The sequence below is a fragment of the Anopheles maculipalpis genome, chromosome 3RL (genome assembly GCF_943734695.1).
Source record: "Anopheles maculipalpis chromosome 3RL, idAnoMacuDA_375_x, whole genome shotgun sequence".
Lineage (NCBI taxonomy): Eukaryota > Metazoa > Arthropoda > Insecta > Diptera > Culicidae > Anopheles > Anopheles maculipalpis.
In genome coordinates this window covers 48634618-48651854 of record NC_064872.1, presented here as the reverse complement: position 1 = coordinate 48651854, position 17237 = coordinate 48634618, and the positions used below count along the sequence as shown (strand labels likewise).

General features: G+C 40.5%; 2 protein-coding genes across 2 annotated transcripts in view; one reads left to right on the top strand and one right to left on the bottom strand.

Moving 5' to 3' along the window:
- Nucleotides 1–17237, top strand: part of LOC126563484 (uncharacterized) — a 40898-nt gene that overhangs the window by 12610 nt on the left and 11051 nt on the right. The window contains exons 2-7 of the mRNA XM_050220129.1: nt 5004–6600; nt 6680–6805; nt 7261–7380; nt 7481–7641; nt 7727–8761; nt 9281–9345. Coding sequence (XP_050076086.1) covers nt 5004–6600; nt 6680–6805; nt 7261–7380; nt 7481–7641; nt 7727–8761; nt 9281–9345 — 3104 coding nt within the window. The remainder of the gene's footprint in view (nt 1–5003; nt 6601–6679; nt 6806–7260; nt 7381–7480; nt 7642–7726; nt 8762–9280; nt 9346–17237) is intronic.
- LOC126561816 (uncharacterized) lies at nt 9966–12136 on the bottom strand. The gene is made up of 2 exons (XM_050218144.1): nt 10922–12136; nt 9966–10718 (listed from the first exon to the last, which is right to left on the bottom strand). The coding sequence occupies exons 1-2, from the start codon at nt 12134–12136 to the stop codon at nt 9966–9968; spliced, it is 1968 nt and encodes a 655-aa protein (XP_050074101.1).

The following is a 17237-nucleotide window of genomic DNA, read 5'->3' as shown; positions in this document are numbered from 1 at the left end:
CTTCTGGAATAGGGATGTTTTGGTACAAGGTTTGTAATTGTTTCAAGCAGTCCTGGCATAAAGTACATCATGAGAGGTTGTTTGAGAAGAAAAAAAACTTCTTCAAGTCACAGTATCGGATCGGTTGGTTGTTAGCGCCCTTGCAGGACCTACGCTGTTGTTGATGCTGACTTGATCCAATATAGTTTAATGAAAAGCAAATTTGATCGATGTAGATTTCGGAAGTCGTCAGCTGAAACGGCAATGTGTTGTTGTTGGTCCAGTGCTGCAACGATTTCCACTGCCATTTTGGAAGACCATCTGCATCATGAGGTCCCCTTGACCTCTGTTAACGTACTGGAAACGTAATTCTAGCGTCCTTTAGTGTTCATTGTAGCGTAAATAGTTTTTCTGGTACACCATTTAGAACGGCAAGGAAGTTGGTTGAGAATTACTAGAAACGTTTACCCCTTCGGTATGAAGCTTGGGTGTGAACTATATGTAAAAATCGTGGAAAAGAAACTAGAAAACTACGAGAGTCTAAATCAGCTTAATGACTTTCATGTTGTTCGACAAATCTTTCCAATTTATCTATTACAGTTATAAACAATTTAAACATGTTAGTGCTGTTAAGAGATGAAACATTTGCGACGTTGCATGAGGTTAGACTGTCATCAATATATACAGTAGTGATGGATCATACGACTCTTTTTACGGATCGTTCAGGAACTAGCAACGAGTTCGGATCGAGCACTAGGTTACAGCAAAACATGGTCATCTCAAACCCATTGTACCTACACTTCGACCCGAACCAATGAGTCGGACTCGTACATGCTTTGCTGTACCTACTGATCGACCCGATCTCGTTGCACCTGAGGGTCGATCCGAACCAATCCGGTTCGCTTACGGATGACTCCGATTCCGGTAGGTTCTGGTCGACCCGCCCATCACAAGTATACAGGAGGACAAGCTTAGTGATGAGAACAGTTCATCTGCTTCTTCTTGGCTTAACGACCTCTAAGGTCATGCCGGCCATCGAAATGGGTTTCTAGAACGCCAATACCACGTAGTTGGATAGTCAGTCCTCACTACGGAGAGACAGTCTGGATGGGATTTGAATCCCGGTCCTGCCGTTTGAAGACCAGCGCCGCTGTCGCCTACACCACGCCCAGATGAAAACAGTATCGATTTTGGTTTTCATTACACAGAAACGGTTATCGAACCCTGTCTAGAGCGTTTTCTCATATGCAGGTTTTACTTTCCACCTGTGGAAAAATTAATTCAAGTTAGTAAGTAACGGCAGGACGGATCGTATAGCCAAAACAGAAGAAAAATAAGTTCACTGTGGATTGAACTAGAATTTGGGACTTTGACATTTTGACTCCCATCTTTGACAAACTCCAATTATTTTTTTTATGAATTTTAAGATAAGTTCTTCATAGGAATGGGAACTTAACGATACGACCCAATTGCATTTTCTTTTTCTAATTGACATAACATAAGTCTTTTTTGTCACCTATGACAAAGCTGATTAGCTAGATAAGGTTGATGTTAACAGTTTATCTTAATATTCCTTCACTTTGAACGCCTGTGTCGGGTTTTCAATTGTATTGTTTGAGAAAAAATACTCTTGGCTAAAAATTAAAACTAGTATTGGAATCGACTCTTATTCTTCTATTTAATTGTGCTTTTAATCAACCAAGGAAAGGGGGGAGGTCGTATAACTTACTTTTAAAGTATCTATTTCAGGATAAATAACTTACCAGTTTCTCGTAAATGCACCGAATGTGAACTGTTATGACTTCCATACTTCCTTCACATCCATGTTTTGAGTATGCTAATGCTATAGCGAAAAGATTCGGTTTTGCTTTGTGGAAAATTGTTTTCAAGTGCTCAACGTTCGATTGATCAGTGGAAAGTGTTTAGTTTATGGGTTGTCAAATCAATTCCAAAGAAAGTCTGTGTTTTCAATTAAATTACTGCCAACGAATCACCAGAAATAGGTTAAAAATGCAGCAGAAGAGACTGCAAAATGCTGCATGCTAATGTGTTGTAGCTATGTGGCATAGTAAAGGACTTGGATGGAAAATATAACATTAAGTTGAAATTATTTTAAGTTATATATGTAACTTGATTAGCAGTAGCATATACTAGTAACAACTGTCCTGATCTCTAAATTATTATCAAGTTGGATACATGTCAGCGATTCTATAAGGCAAAAATTACTTTCAAATCAAAGTTTAAATTTGTGGAATATTTGTTTTTATTTCTAGAACAGGACGGCCTGATCGCATTGCTGTTTTGTGAAATATATTATGGATATAATTACGATTATACGAATGGCTAAGCACAGGCGATGATTTTTTTGGACTTATGCTTGTTTGGGAGTTGCTCGTCAGTGAATTGACCTCGGATGTTCGATTGTGTAGATCGGAAGCAATAGATTTTGCCAAAGGTTGTCTAACAGCAGGTTAACCGTTGAATAATTGGATACAGTTGAACTATTCCGATATTCTTTTGATTAGTACCGATGCCTTAGAAACCCCCTGACTAAACAGAATGCTAGAGAATCTCTACAAACTCCTTATGTTTTGAGTGTTTCTTGTAACTTTTTGCCGCCATGTAAATATTTTGATTCTGTCTCTTTTGTCAAAAATGTTGCTTATCAGTGGAATAATTATGAGGATGATTTTTATCCTAATAATTATTCTAAGCTAATATACTAACTGTTTCGCAAGTTCGTTAGAGCTATATTTATAAAAAGATTTTGGAATTTATTCTGAGTTTGTTATCGTTTTGAGTTAAAAAATTTGACGTTTTTTAGCTCAGGCAATAAAAATACATAAGGACCCTTTGTGTACTTTTTCACTATTAATCCAAGTCTTATATTCGTACGCAGAACTGGCTGAGGTTAGGAATTTGAACTATGCGCAATTATATTCATTTATTTATTTTGTATTGATAAAGAACGGCCACTGATGTCGGTATCGTTAACTTATTTTTATTAGTTTATTCAATTTTTCCAGTGGTTTTATTTGTGGGGCGATGGTTTGATAGTCGGTAGAGCTATTGGTAAAATAGATTCAGTAAGCTAGAAACGGTATGGTAGACCTCTTGAGCCTTTAAAGAAAAAGACGTTTCAATAAGATAATTTTTAAAACAATTCTCTGCATGTATGAATGACTTTCTTTTGAGCCCTGTTTGTTTTGTCTTTTGCTTGCTCGAACCTAAAAAGCTGTGTCTTTTTCGATATTCATCGATCATTATAATATAAACTTTAATTATTTTTTTGTGGGACATGTTATGAAAACGCTTGCGTAATTGTGTGTGGTTATGGTTCTTCTTCTTGGCTTAACGACCTTCTAAGATCAAACCAACCATCGCCGGGAGCTTTCTAGATTTTGGCCGATACTACGCAGTTGAATCGATAGTCAGTCCTCACTTCGGGGTTACGCGGTCCGTATAGGATTTGAACCCCGATCCTGCTGTTTGAAGACCGATGCAGCTGTTGCCAATCCTACCGGCGCCTACCATGACGGTAGTTTTGTGGTGGTTATCATTATCTTTCGTTTAAATCCATTTTTTAATTGAAAATGTCTGTAAATTGCAGTGTTTCTCTCTTCTTGACTTAACGACCTCCAACGTCACGCCGGCCATTAAATGGCTTACTAGACTTGCTGATACCACGTAGTTGGATTGTCAGTCCTTGTACTACGGGGGCACTGTCTGGATGGGATTTGAACCCCAGTCGTGCCATTTGAATTTTGGCGCCGTTGCCGCCTATACATCCGGCCCTGTAAATTGTAGTATGATTCGACATCGACATCCTAACAGGAATTATAAATACTAATGAAAAGAATTCATAAAACTTACAACGTAAATACGATCGCCAATCGTGAAAACAATATATATTTGTTTTTTTTTTTTATATCTATACATGTTTCATTTAATCGCGTTCGAGCGTTATGTTACAAAATATCACCACGCTATACTAACATATACCGCTGATACTAACGTATTTGACGCTATAACTGCTAAGTGGTTTTGGCTTATTGCAGATGTCCTGTGAACCGCTACGGTTTTATTCATGTAACTAATTCATAGTTTGATTTATCAATTGACATATATATTTTTGGTTTTGCAAGGCAGACAGCAACTTGCTTGTACCAGAACAAAATAAAAGAAATTGTGTGCTGAAAATCTTTTCAATAACAGGTTAAAGAAGAACAATACAAGTTGTTTTTCTTTTTTATTTATTAATAATGGCTTTGAGTGTCTGCGGCTACAGCCGCCTCTCTACTGTGTAGAAAAAGTGGTTTATAGTATCACAACAATCTATTGCGGATGTGGTTAATCTAATAATTAAAATTATTTTAACTATGGCTAGTTAAAGGATAAAACTATTGCTTTAATTTCTTTGCATAAATTGCTGATGCATAAAAATCAAATAAGGCTGTTCAGATACAGTTTTTGGGGTGGCGGGCGGTGGGCAACCAGTCGGTAAAGATGAAATTCGGTCGGTCGGTCTATAGTCCTTTGTCGGCGGCTAGTAAGATGTCTATTGTTTCGGCGAATACAAGCAATAAGATTCATAAAACTAAAACAAAATCATATAAAACATATCAACATCATCATCTGTTGGGATCTTCATTATGTGTTAGTCGACTCGCAGATAAAGTTACGTTTAAGTTATCGATTTTTCTGTTGTACTGCACTATTCATATACTATTTTATCCGTTGATTAAAATGGAAAGGAGATAAAGAGAAATGTGTTGAAGGTGTTATAAAAACCATAGGAACGATGTGGATAACGATTGGAGAAACGATTAATAACAATTCTGTTTTGGTTATATTTCCGTTTTTGATAATGAATATAATTCTTATACTTATTCTGATCGATTGATCAAACTCGTTGTACTTAATGTTGAGATCACTTGAAAAAATCATATCTTGAAATGAACAATTGAAATATTGCAGTGAATACTAACTTCTTCTCTCTTATCTTTCTTGTTTATTCTTTTTAGATCGGCTGATACGACGCAGAGCTATAGCAAGGGTGGCCCATCGCCGTCGCAGTCAGTGCCTCGTTCGGCGGCCAGCCCATTGTCACCACCAAGACCTGGGCCAGGAGCTGCAGGTGCCGCGAATTATCCATCATTTGGAGGTGCTCCGGCGAGAGAGGCACCCTTGCGATATGTGCAAAACAACTCATACGTCCCTACCTTCATACGGGATGCGAGTCCATTCACACGCGTCTCTCAGGTACAGCAGGTTGTCACTGAGTACCGGCAGGTGGTTCCTTCCTCGGTTATTGGTGCAGCGAACGTAGTCCCCAATAGCATAGTTCCCCCTTCAATCAGCATTGTCAACAACATGGATGTGGTTCCACTGCATTCAACATCGCATCACATCCAGCAGCAGCAACAACAGCATCAACAGCAGCATCAACAGCAACAGCAGCAACAACAGCAACAGCAGCAGCAACAACAACAGCAGCAACAGCAACAACAACAGCAGCAACAACAGCAAACCCCTCCAATTCCATCGCAACCGTCTTCGGTTTCTTCCCAGCAAGTCGGAGGCGGAGCCCCTATGATGGTAGCTTCTGTGCCGCAACAACAAGTGCCCCAGCCCCAGATTGTGATGCAGCAGATTCCTCAACAGGTGCCCCAACAAACGTCCACCAGGCCCCGCATTTCTTTGCTTCACCCAAATCCAGATTACCATCTCCAATCATCGCGAACAGTGGTTTCGACGGTGCCGGATAGCACGGGACCACCCGCATTTAAAAAGATTCGGTTAAATGAAGTCGTCGGTTCGCAGCATCCCCCACCGGTTGTGGGTTCCGTACCACTCTCTGTTGGTAGTGCGAGCAGTGCAACGACTTTGCTGAAGGTGGACACGCGGGAATCGCCGGTTGTTATGGTACCCTCGGGAGCATACCATCCGCAAGTGGAAGCCATCTCGCCCACACTGCCCAGTGATCCGATGGAAGAGTTACGAGCCACCAAGGATGAATTGTTACAGCAGATCGCCAAGGTGGACAATGAAATCGATAAGGCAGAGAAGAAGATTGCGTCACTGAAGAAGAAACAGGAATCCCTCGAGGAAGCATCTGCCAAACCGCCGATCGAAGAAAGCTCCTCGGAGGCACAGCCTAAGCACCGTAACCTAGCGCAAAAAATTTATGCGGAAAATCGCAAACGTGCCTCCGCAGCTCATGCCGTCCTTACAACGCTCTGTTCGCTCGGAGCCGACCCTCTCCCGTTGTATAATCAACCGTCGGATGCGGAGGTGTGCCGAGAGGTGCAGGAACGTCATCGGATGTTTAAGCAGCGATTGTTATTGCACTTCCGGAAGATCAAAACCGAGCGTGCGGCGAAGCAGTGCGAGATAACGGAGCGTTACGCCCAGTTATCGCAGGAATGGACCAAGCGCGTCGATAAGCTGGAGGCGAGCGCCAAACGTAAGGCAAAGGAGGCCAAGAATCGCGAGTTCTTCGAAAAGGTTTTCCCGGAGCTTCGAAAGCAGCGGGAAGATAAGGAGCGATTTAATCGTGTAGGTTCTAGAATAAAATCCGAAGCCGACCTTGAAGAGATCATGGATGGTCTTCAAGAACAGGTACGTTGGGACATCGGTTTGCACCTATTCGCATACACTGTACCCTGATGCATTTGTGTACTATTAATTTTTATTTTAGGCCATGGAGGATAAGAAAATGCGCTCATATGCTGTGATTCCACCTTTAATGTTAGACTCCAGACAAAGAAGGCTAGTGTTTAATAATGAAAATGGAGCGCTGATAGACATGGAAACGGAGTTTAAGGTAAGAACGCTTAAGTGCCGATATGATATGGAGTTGTCCGGCGGGTTAGTGGACATTCACACGACTTGAATCTCGTTCGGACCCGATCGTTCTGTGTCGACCCAATTTAATATCAATAATATATTTAAAAATACTGCCATCGTCGCCTTTGTGTAATTTGCACAATTTTAAGCCGTCTATGTTTTAATACAATAAATTTCATTTGGATAAAAGCTCTTTGTAAAAGTAAATAAGACATCATTCTTAAACTTTAGTAATCGGATGGGAAGCCCCTAATTATTTATTTACAATTGAATATGACGGTCCAGTGCCGTATTGTCAGTGAGGAAGCCCCTAATTATATTGGGTAAAAAATGACAAGAAAACTAGTATATGATGGTATAATTATGCAAGCTTAACTCTTTCTTACAATTTAACTAAAAATTGTACTAATATAGATTTGGGTTTCGTTTCAGGAGCGGTTAAGTTTGAACGTGTGGACATCGGGAGAGAAGGAAATTTTCCGGGAAAAGTTTTTGCAGCATTCGAAAAATTTTGGCACAATTGCTGCCAGTTTGGACAGAAAAAGTGCGCAGGTAAGAAAAAATGGATGTATATCATCATTGATCATGATTGATTACTATGACTTATAATGATCACAAAAATAATTCATTTTTCTTTGGCAAATCTTTTTAGGATTGTGTGCGATATTACTACCTCAGTAAGAAGACGGAAAATTATAAACAGTTGTTAAGAAAGTCCCGACAGCGAACAAGAAGCTCTAGAAACCCTCAAAAATCCAACCAGCAGCAAACACAATCAATCGTGGATGCAATGACTACTGGTGTTACGACAAGGTGGGTATTCATTCGCATTGCCATGCCAATGTCCATTGCCAATGAACTTATAATTGTTTCTTCTTCTGTATCCTTCTACGCTTAGACTACAACGTGAACAACAACAAAAGACTGTAGGCCGTGATCGCGCCGCGAATTCAACAAATAGTACGATAGGAAGTAATGCGACATCTAATGTTGTCAATGTCACTACAAATCCGTCATCAAATACCGTGCCCGCCAGCAACAATAATGGCTGTAGTGGCAACAATATCAACAACAACAACAACAACAACAGCAGCAGTAGTAATAATAGTATTACTAATACTAACGCGATCAACGATGCCACTGGCACGGGTAACAACGGCAGCATTAGTGGTAGTTGCAATACCAATTCTTCGTCCCTATCATCACCCAGCGGTTACAGTGTATCTGTGTCGGTCGCTACGTCTACGATAACATCTGCTTGTGGTAACAATAGTAACAGCGCCAACAGCAACACCAGCAGTAGTACTAACAGCAACAGCAATACTACCATTATGGGCAGCGCAAATGAGCCAAATGCTAACAGTAATGGAGCTAATGTTAGCAACAATAGCTGTACGGCAGGTGGCGATTCAGCAGAGGTTTCTACAAAGACCGATGAAAACGAATTGAACGCCTCTACGGGTACAATGCATACGACGACAGTAGGAGGAGGGACTGCAGCAGTACCGGTATCGAATGCAGCTTCCACTGTGGAAGGGTTGGTGAACAATGATCCAGGAGCTGATGCAGAGCCATCGAAATCCGCGACCAGTGTTAAAGTTGCTAGCGGTACGGGGATCACTTCCTCCACAACTTCATCTGGAAAGATCGAACCGTCATCAGTGCAACCACCAGTTGGAGGCTCGGCGAATGTGTCCTCTGTGGAAAATAGTATTGGTGTTTCGTATGTTATACCCTCCGCAACAATGGCGTTGTCTAACATTCCGATAAACGGTGTGAAACCCGATTTGCTGTCGTTGAATTCCAGTACGAACCAATCTTTACCATCGACTGTGGAACTAACGCTCGGGTCGGTGGTAGCGAGTGTCGTAAATAGCAAACTTGCCAGTGCTAAAGACGATATTCAACACCTCAAGGAAGAAATTAATGCAAGGTACGTGTAAAACAAAGAGTCCGCGAGTTTTATGCAACCTGCTTAAGGATTAGAATATTGATCATTGCGAACATCTTCTTCTTGGCTCAACGACCTACTACTAGGTCACTCCGGCCAACGAATGACTTACTAGACTTATTGATACCACGTAGTTGGATAGTTATTCCTCACTGCGAGGAAATGATCAGAATGGGTTTTGAATCCCGGTCATGCCATGTGAACCGGCACCGCTGTTGCCTCTACCATCAGGTCGGGTAGCAATAAAAGTCATTGCGAACAAAATCTACCTTTAGGACAGAGGTATACTAATACGTATCATTAATCGTTGATCAAGTGTTTTTATACTTGTAAATCACAGTTATTGAATATTTTGTTCGCATAGAAAGGTCCGATTATAAAAAAAAAAACATTCAAAAAACAGGTGTGCACCGTTTCGTTTTCCATGCGACTCGCGAACTCAAAAGAATTTTACATTATATGATTTCATAATATTAATCAGCTTTGTAATTTATTCCACAGTGACTCATTGAACAAACGTAAAGATGAAAATATCAACGAATCAGGCATTGCGGACATCCCGGAAGGTAGGAATTGTCTTTGTTGTTTAAACACATTTTTATACCAGTCGATATTTGACAACACTTCTTTATATACGTTTCTATCGATTCGAAAAAAACCAACTTTTCTTCGATTGCCTTCTAAGGACCACTCTGGATAAAAGTTTAGTTTTATCGTTTGCTAAGAGATTTGTAACACATATATACAGGTAGAAAAAAGTAGGTTGTTCTATTAAAATTTTATCGAAGAAGGAATTTTATGTTCAACTGACCTAATTTGACAATTTGAAGGGTTTGATAATCATGTTTTAGAATTACATGTCTAGATTCCTTCGATTTCCAATATTTTTAGTGTGATATGGAATTGAAGAAAAACACATATGTAAAGGTCCCACCCGCGTTTTCCTCTAGTTAGAATATAGTTTATTCCATTTTAATGCAACATAGTTTACTGCTACTGTGTCGCTCTACACCAAAAGATTTAACGTGATTCTTGGGATAGAGTTTATTTTGAAATATGTATTTATTTTCTATTTTTGCCTTCTAAATCGGTGATATATTCGCGGTTGGTTTTTTCGTTATTCAATGAAGAGTTGGTGATTTAAGTTGCTACAAATCTAACAGTATCTAAAAGCTCGTTATTGTTATTAATGCTGTTCCACTTGGTGCGGTGTATGATCTACATTCGCTAGAAAATCTAACCGCCTTTCGGCACCAGCACTATGTTCCGCTTGAAAAGCTTTTGTCTCGCGGGTCTCCTTGGAAATGCCGCCGACAGATGTGCTATTGGAAGCCGTACTTGTACTGAGGTTTGTCGTGTCGTCTTCATCCTCTGCATGACAAAGTTTTCGATGTTTGTGCACAAAATAGTAACTAGGAAACTTGCTACCGCACGTTTTGCACGGATAATACTGCACGTTCATGTCGAGGGGTTTCACTTCTCTCTTGATTAAATGACTGCCACTGCTGGTGGTGGTGGAACTTTGGTGTGAACGGCGACGTGTGTCGTACACCACCTTCGGGTGACCACCTGAATGTGATACATTTTTCACCGTTGACGCACCGTAGGTTGCAGCTGATTTGTTGTCCAAGCAAAGAGGTATAAGGTGTCTTTTAGCGTGCTTTTGGTAACAGTAATGCGATTTAAATGTGTGTTTGCAATAAACGCAAGTGTAGCTGGAGCTTCCTTCAGTATCGTTGATAGAATCAGCACTGAAGCCAGTAATGTCCTCTTGACTGTTTTCGTCCTTCTGTTCCTCATCTTGTGAAAGTACGAATTTTGTAGCAGCAACTGGTTGTAGCTGGTTTTGCTGGTGTTGATATTTTTGACAACTACTGTTAGAAGACGAGGAGAAGCTTTCGTACGCAAGCTTTCCTGTGTTGCTGATGTTGCGCGCCATCTATGAACGAGTAGTGAAACCCAAATCGTGCATGGTTAATAAAATTCGATAATGATATACCAGTTACTATTGATAGTGGTTGGTAATTTTGAGCAAATCAATTGAATTGTGCACACAATGAATGCACTATTGCAGTAACAGATGAAATCAAATGATCACGTTTCGTCCTGATCGGAATTGAGACGAATCGGTTCGATTCTTACCTGTTGATGAAATGACGATGCATAACGCAATGACCGAGAGGCTCTTTTCTTTGCACTGTTTCCGGTATCTGCTAAACTGAATGCATCCTCTTTAGATGTTTCCATACAGTCTGCGGTTCGATTATTTTTGTTACAACCGTACATGACGTTTAGCACACGCCGAAAACGCACTGGTCCATCACAGCTGGCAATATCGATGATCACTCCATTTGTACCCTCGTTAGTCACGTCTTGCTGATGAACCTTCTGCCGTTTAACGAAAGAAATCTGATGGTTTTTCGAACGATTCTCGCTATCTAACGTGGCAGCCAGGTCTGAAGTGCTCCCTTTAGTGTGGATTGGATCGTCTGACTTGGATGTATTTTCGTCACATTTGCGATCGGTGTTGTCTTTGGTATCGCTTTCCAAAAGGGGCGATCTTTGTGGTGTTAAAGGCGCTATGCTTTCTTCTTCATAGCGCGTTACACTTATGGGACTTTGAGAAGCAGAATGAGCTTCGTGTTGAGACTCTTCTTCAGGATGTTCACTTGATATGTCATTAGCCGTATCGCCGAGACTGCGAAAGGATGAACTAGGAAGTAGATTTATTTGCGATGCGGTAGGAGGTGCTATGAAATTTAATCCTACGGTAGCCATTGCTTTGCTAGCAATCGGACGTACTAGTCTGGATGTGCTATTGGCTGCTGAAAATGCAGAACTCACTGTTGCATCGTTCTTTGTGGTAAAATAACTGCGCTGTAACGGATCGCCGGATATGGAAGTGCAAGTAGAAGTGTTGGTCGGGTTAGACGATGATGACAGATACGTTCGACAAAGCTCAAGTGCTCGTGGCATATGAAGCAGATGGGTTGCTAGTAGCACTCCAAAAATGTTGTCCATCGTGAGATCCAGATAGCCAGTGTACATGTAGGACAGTAACGGTGTAAATTGCTCCGGTGTCACATTCGGTAGATAGAGCAAAGAGGCCGTGGTTGGTGTGGCCGATAGGGAACATATTTCTGACGTTGTACCAACACCCGAATGATGCTGCAGAACTCTTCGTAATGGACCAGCTGGGTTGTTTTGGTGTTGGTCCAATGTACGAAGTGCGGCTCTGAGATATCCACTGTGTGTAGCTAGTAGAGATGCATGAGCGGCGTAACGTGTGCTGCAAGGATGTGGTCCTACCTCTAGGATCACGTCCGGTGCATTCGGATTAACCCAGGTACCAAACATGTGAATATTGGACGTTGATTGTCTCAGTATCTATCTCACATGCGATTTAATGCACCAGCATGCATATTCACGAAGCACAAAAACGAAGCACTTAATTTCGCATGCTCCACAAAGGATAAGATTTTGTTAACATGATCCACCTAACACCAGCGAACTAACGAACGCTTATTCGCACATGTTCACGACCTAATTTTCGACGACCACGAGTTCCGAACTTTCCGACCTTACCTCGTTGGCGGTTGGCAATGAATTGAATTTGAACGCACGATTCCTGAGCCACTGTCGGATGCTCCGCATAATTACAAGCGGCAGGAGTACATAGGCACACGTTTTCCCTCTCACAGGCTATGCGTAGCATGAGATGATCGTGGAAAACACATACGAGAGATTAACACATTGGGAGAAAACGGTCTCGAACTACGTGAAATGCTAGCTAGTAGTACCCATGTGAGATAGAGAGGGAAAGTGATACAGCGAGAATGTTAGTATTTAGAGAGTCCTGGAGAGCAAAGTTGAAGAGAGTATTTGAAGAATCATAAAGAAATATAATGGTCGTTTAACATCAAGTTATGGATAATAAAAAGGGGTCAGGTGGAAATTTTTATTAACAATAGTACAAAAAGTATCTACTGTAGTGCATTTGATTACTCTTTTATTGGAGATGAGCACAGAGAAGTGCTAAATTGATGTGTGAAACTGTTTTTTATTTAAATTATATTTGAAACATTACTTTATTTATGTCAACGTTGTAACCATTACTTGAAGATTTGTTTAAATTTTGGTTTATATTTTTAAATTTTTAGAGCTTTTTTTTTACATTTATTACTTTGTAGCTGGGTGTACACGAATTAAAATACATAATGATCGCTGCAAAATAAATTTTTGCAAGTACACACAGTACAGAGGGAATGAAGTGGAAACCAAGTCCAGTGCTTGAAGGATGAATTTGTCACTAAACTGGACCCAGTGGAGAGATTTTGGAGAGGTATTCTTTTTTTTTTAAGTAAATGGAAAAGAAAACAGTTCTTGTGTGCGCCTCATTCGAGACGATCGCTGACGTATCTCTGATGCCATTTGCGCAGACAAATCGAAAGAGAATTCCTACAGGGGTGGATTGTTGTATTGGGTGTAGGGATGGCTCCAAGGTGCAGAAAAAAATCGAATCACGTTGAGAGTATTTGTTTAACAATTTCATCTATGATTTTTTCGCTGACTCGCTTGCCGATATGATATAACTGTCCAGAGAACGCCGGGCAAACCGCGCCGCCACCGCAAACGCGGAGCAGCGTTTGACGGTGCCTCGAAAAATGCGAACTTAGATTCGTGGAAGGTAGGATAAATGCCGGAACAATCGTGTTTTCCAGCGGGCAATGGATGTGGATGGTCTTGGCGGTATGGGTGAAAACCGAGCCCTTGCCTAAAGGGAGAAAATGTATGGGTTTTGTGCTTGCTGTGTTCTGGTTGGTATTTCTTTTTTTTTTTTTGCGTTTCTGTTTGTATCGCACTTCGTCGTGTCGTGAGCTTTAGTAGTAGACCACTCTGTGTACCGCTGGGAAATAAACGAAACCTCAGATTTATTTTTTCCAGTTCCCACCATTGCGGTTTGCTAAATTGGTGGTACCTTTCAAAGTACTTTTGAATACATACGCTTATTTGATTTTCGGGTACAGTGTATACATCGCACAGTATAGATAAGTCAATAAATCATCTTCAAAACACAAACCGTTGGTAAATTTTATGAAATGTATTGATGTGTTTTTTGATAATTTCTTTTCCTATTACTAGACATTTTATTAGCTAACCGTTTTTAAAACATAGTAATACTTGGATAGGATCGATAACAACAGTTGCACCTGCAATTATAAATAGATGTAGAAAAAGATTTGATAAACGAAAACATTTTTGTGCAATGAAACAAACATAGATAGTTCAAAATATAGCTAAAGTTGTAAAGAAAGAGAAAGAGAGAGAGAGATAGAGCGCAAAAAAAAAAAACACATAATACGGTTATCACCAAAAAATCCGATGTGGGAATAGGGGAAATTTTTAACACACAGTTAATATTACCTGTCGCGCGTATATGATAATAATGTGCGACCCCCTCCTTTTCGCTTCTTTCAATGATTTCTGTTCTTGCCCATGACAATCACAGACTTCTGCTTCCTATTCCCAAATTGAGGTGGATTTATAACAAACCCAACATTTGTTGTGCTAAAGGCAATTTGTTCGCGCATTTTGTTCCATCGCTCTCCATCATCGTGTACCGTTGTTTCGCCGTTTTTTTTTTTGAAATGGTATTTTTTGTTAATGGTTTGCAAATAAGAAAAACGAAGTGTATGCAAAATTGGCCTTCTGTTCCTTTCCTCTCATGCGGAGAGTGGGATGTGCCAACACTCAGCGAAGAAGGGTAGAAAGGTGAAAACGGCGACGACGATGCTATCACCAGTATTAACTTATCGACAATGGTAACTTTCAACCGAGCACGGTTGAAATCTTCCAAAATGACAGCAAATATTTGAAGGTGGTTTCGTTTGCGCGTGCAGAGTGTAATTTTATGTGCTTTTTTATTTTTTTGTTGCGTTTCTCCTCACGAGAAGAATGAAAATAAACACACACAGGGAAGGCAGATTAATAAATGCTTCATAATGTACTTTTCCAAATGTGTTATTCGTTAACGGATACTATTGAAGAAGAGACATCTGAGCGTGTTAGAATTCACGCAGATAGGGTAAGAAAAGCTCAATGGATCTATCAATGAACTTCCTTGATTGTTTCTTATCATGATGCATCTTTGTACAGATAGAACATTAACAAGTCGTTTTCTCGTATGATGCATTATTTGTTATTCCTCTATAAATTGTTCGTTATTTTTAAATACGCAAGATGGAATTCTGTTTGCATCCCTTGGGAAGCAAAGATCGTTTCCCAAAATCAAAGATAGACAGCATATTGATGGTGTACATCGTCGTAGCTAATAACTTCGAACAAGCGCAAATCCGAATGCATCCTTTAATCGATGTGTCCATTTTTTGCTTGCACATGAATTCCGTCCTTATTTTCCCATCAGGAGGACGCAGGCGATAAAGATGATAATTGTTCTTCATACGATTGCTGGTTCCGTTGATTTAAACCACTTTTTATTATCAATTCCCTTTGGTGAATCGAGATAGCGATTGCCACTCATCACCACCAACCGGTTGGTTTGGCGGAGGCGGAGAAGAGTAGAGTAAAAATGAAAAATTGTGTGCGACGACGCTGGCAAAAAAGGGTGAAATATCTTTGGAAATTCGTAGGATTTTGTAGGCAAAAGAGAAAGAGAGAGAGAGAGCGACAGCGAAGGAGAGATTAACGATTGCGATAGATATAATAGAGGAGGGTGAAAGACTGTACAGAGGGGAATGCACAGCACCCGGACCGAATAGACATCATCGTCGAGCAGGATATGCAAGGCAGGACAGTGTACGATCAAGAGGAGGTACAAAGGACAATCGGTTTTTTTTTTGTACTTCGATGTCCTTTCACCCTCATCTCTTCTTTGTTCATATTGGTATTTGTGAATATATTAAAAATTAATGCAATTATACTAATTTGTGGATTTTATATGAAGAATTTTTCCTTGCGGCTCATGACGGCGTCGTGCTTTGTTAGTTTGTACGGCTCGGCCCTCCCTTTCTATCTGTGCCTGTTTTGTAGGTTTGCTTTTTTTTAGGAACCCTTTTTTAACGCTTGGTAATTGGTTGGTTGTTGGGTATTGGTTAAGTGTACTTTTGCGCTTGGTTGTTATATCGCAACGAAAATTGTTAATTCTTCTTCATGAAGTTTTTTATTGTGCATAAACGAGCGGAAATCGTGCTTTTGAAATAATTTGTTATAAGCATGCACAAAGTGCTACAATTTAGTACATGTTACTTATTGAATTTTGCAAATTGTAATGCAAAATTGATAACTTTTTTACTGTAATTTAATTAAGCAATTCAACACAAGCAATTCTATTTTAAGAATTTTTCCTTTTTTCTTCTCATTTCTGTTTGTATTTGTAGAATTTGAAAGAGAAGTTTTCTTGCAAATACTTTATCAAAATGCGCAAAAAAGCGCACTTCCTGCCCTTTTGATCTCTCTATTTTGCTGCTGGGTGAAATTGTTATGGTCACTACAATTGTTCCCTACTGTAACAAAATACGGTAACCCAAAATCGGTTATTGAGGCGCGTAAATTTCATTGTCCCATCGGAATTCCATAGAAAATGATTTAATTATTCAGCTATGCAATGCGAGCGAATTGTGTGTTCAGGTAGTAACAACACAAAGCGGCGAATGCGTTTAATCACACATAGGAAAACACCCCTGCCAATTGTCCTATGTATGACGGGTGGCAAGATCATCAGCTAGAAGAAGCCAGTGGTGGTGTAAAATAGCCCGGCCCCGGGACAACCGACCTACCCATGCGAAGTGAGGATGGAAGAATCCGTTCCAAAATGGTGAAAATGGTTTAACAATACAAAGCGATCCAATTTCGATTTGATGTGTCCGTTTGTAGCTTCTTCCACTGCTTCCGCTGGAGATGATACATCGGTTCCATCCTTCCGGGGATTGGGTCGGTTGGGTGGGTGTGGATGTAAACCGTTGTGTTGTAAAATAAATGTTAGTTACGTAGATTCGCAGCTTTCGCTCTATCCTTGATTGTCATCCAGCGGGAAAGGGATTAGAGGAGATATGGACACCCGAGTGGGTTTCCGCGCGCTAATCGATATGATGTTTGCTGCACCGAATGTTTGAACTCTGGAGCGCTGGGATTGTACGTTGTTGGGCAGTCAGTCAGTGAGTGTGCTACGGATGCCTGGTGCAGTAGTGTCAAAGTGGTTGCCGAATCGGATAATGTGTAATGCTGCTATTAGTCTCAATTAGGAGCTCAATTGTTGTGTGACTGCAGGCAATGATTGTATGCTCAACGATATATCCGACTCTACGGAATGATTCGCTTGCTCGATTTGACAAACCTGGCCTGGGTAGTTGCTTATTCGCGGATGTTGCTGGTTTCTGTTTTGCTGCATGTGTGCGGTGTGCTAACCGGATCAGAAGGAGGGGCATGTAGTGGGCATTCG

Coding starts and splice junctions, on each gene's coding strand:
- LOC126561816 (XM_050218144.1), bottom strand. CDS start 12,136: ATGTTTGGTACCTGGGTTAATCCGAATGCACCGGACGTGATCCTAGAG. Junction 10,719..10,921: donor CATCGTCATTTCATCAACAG/GTAAGAATCGAA, acceptor ACTCGTTCATAG/ATGGCGCGCAACATCAGCAA.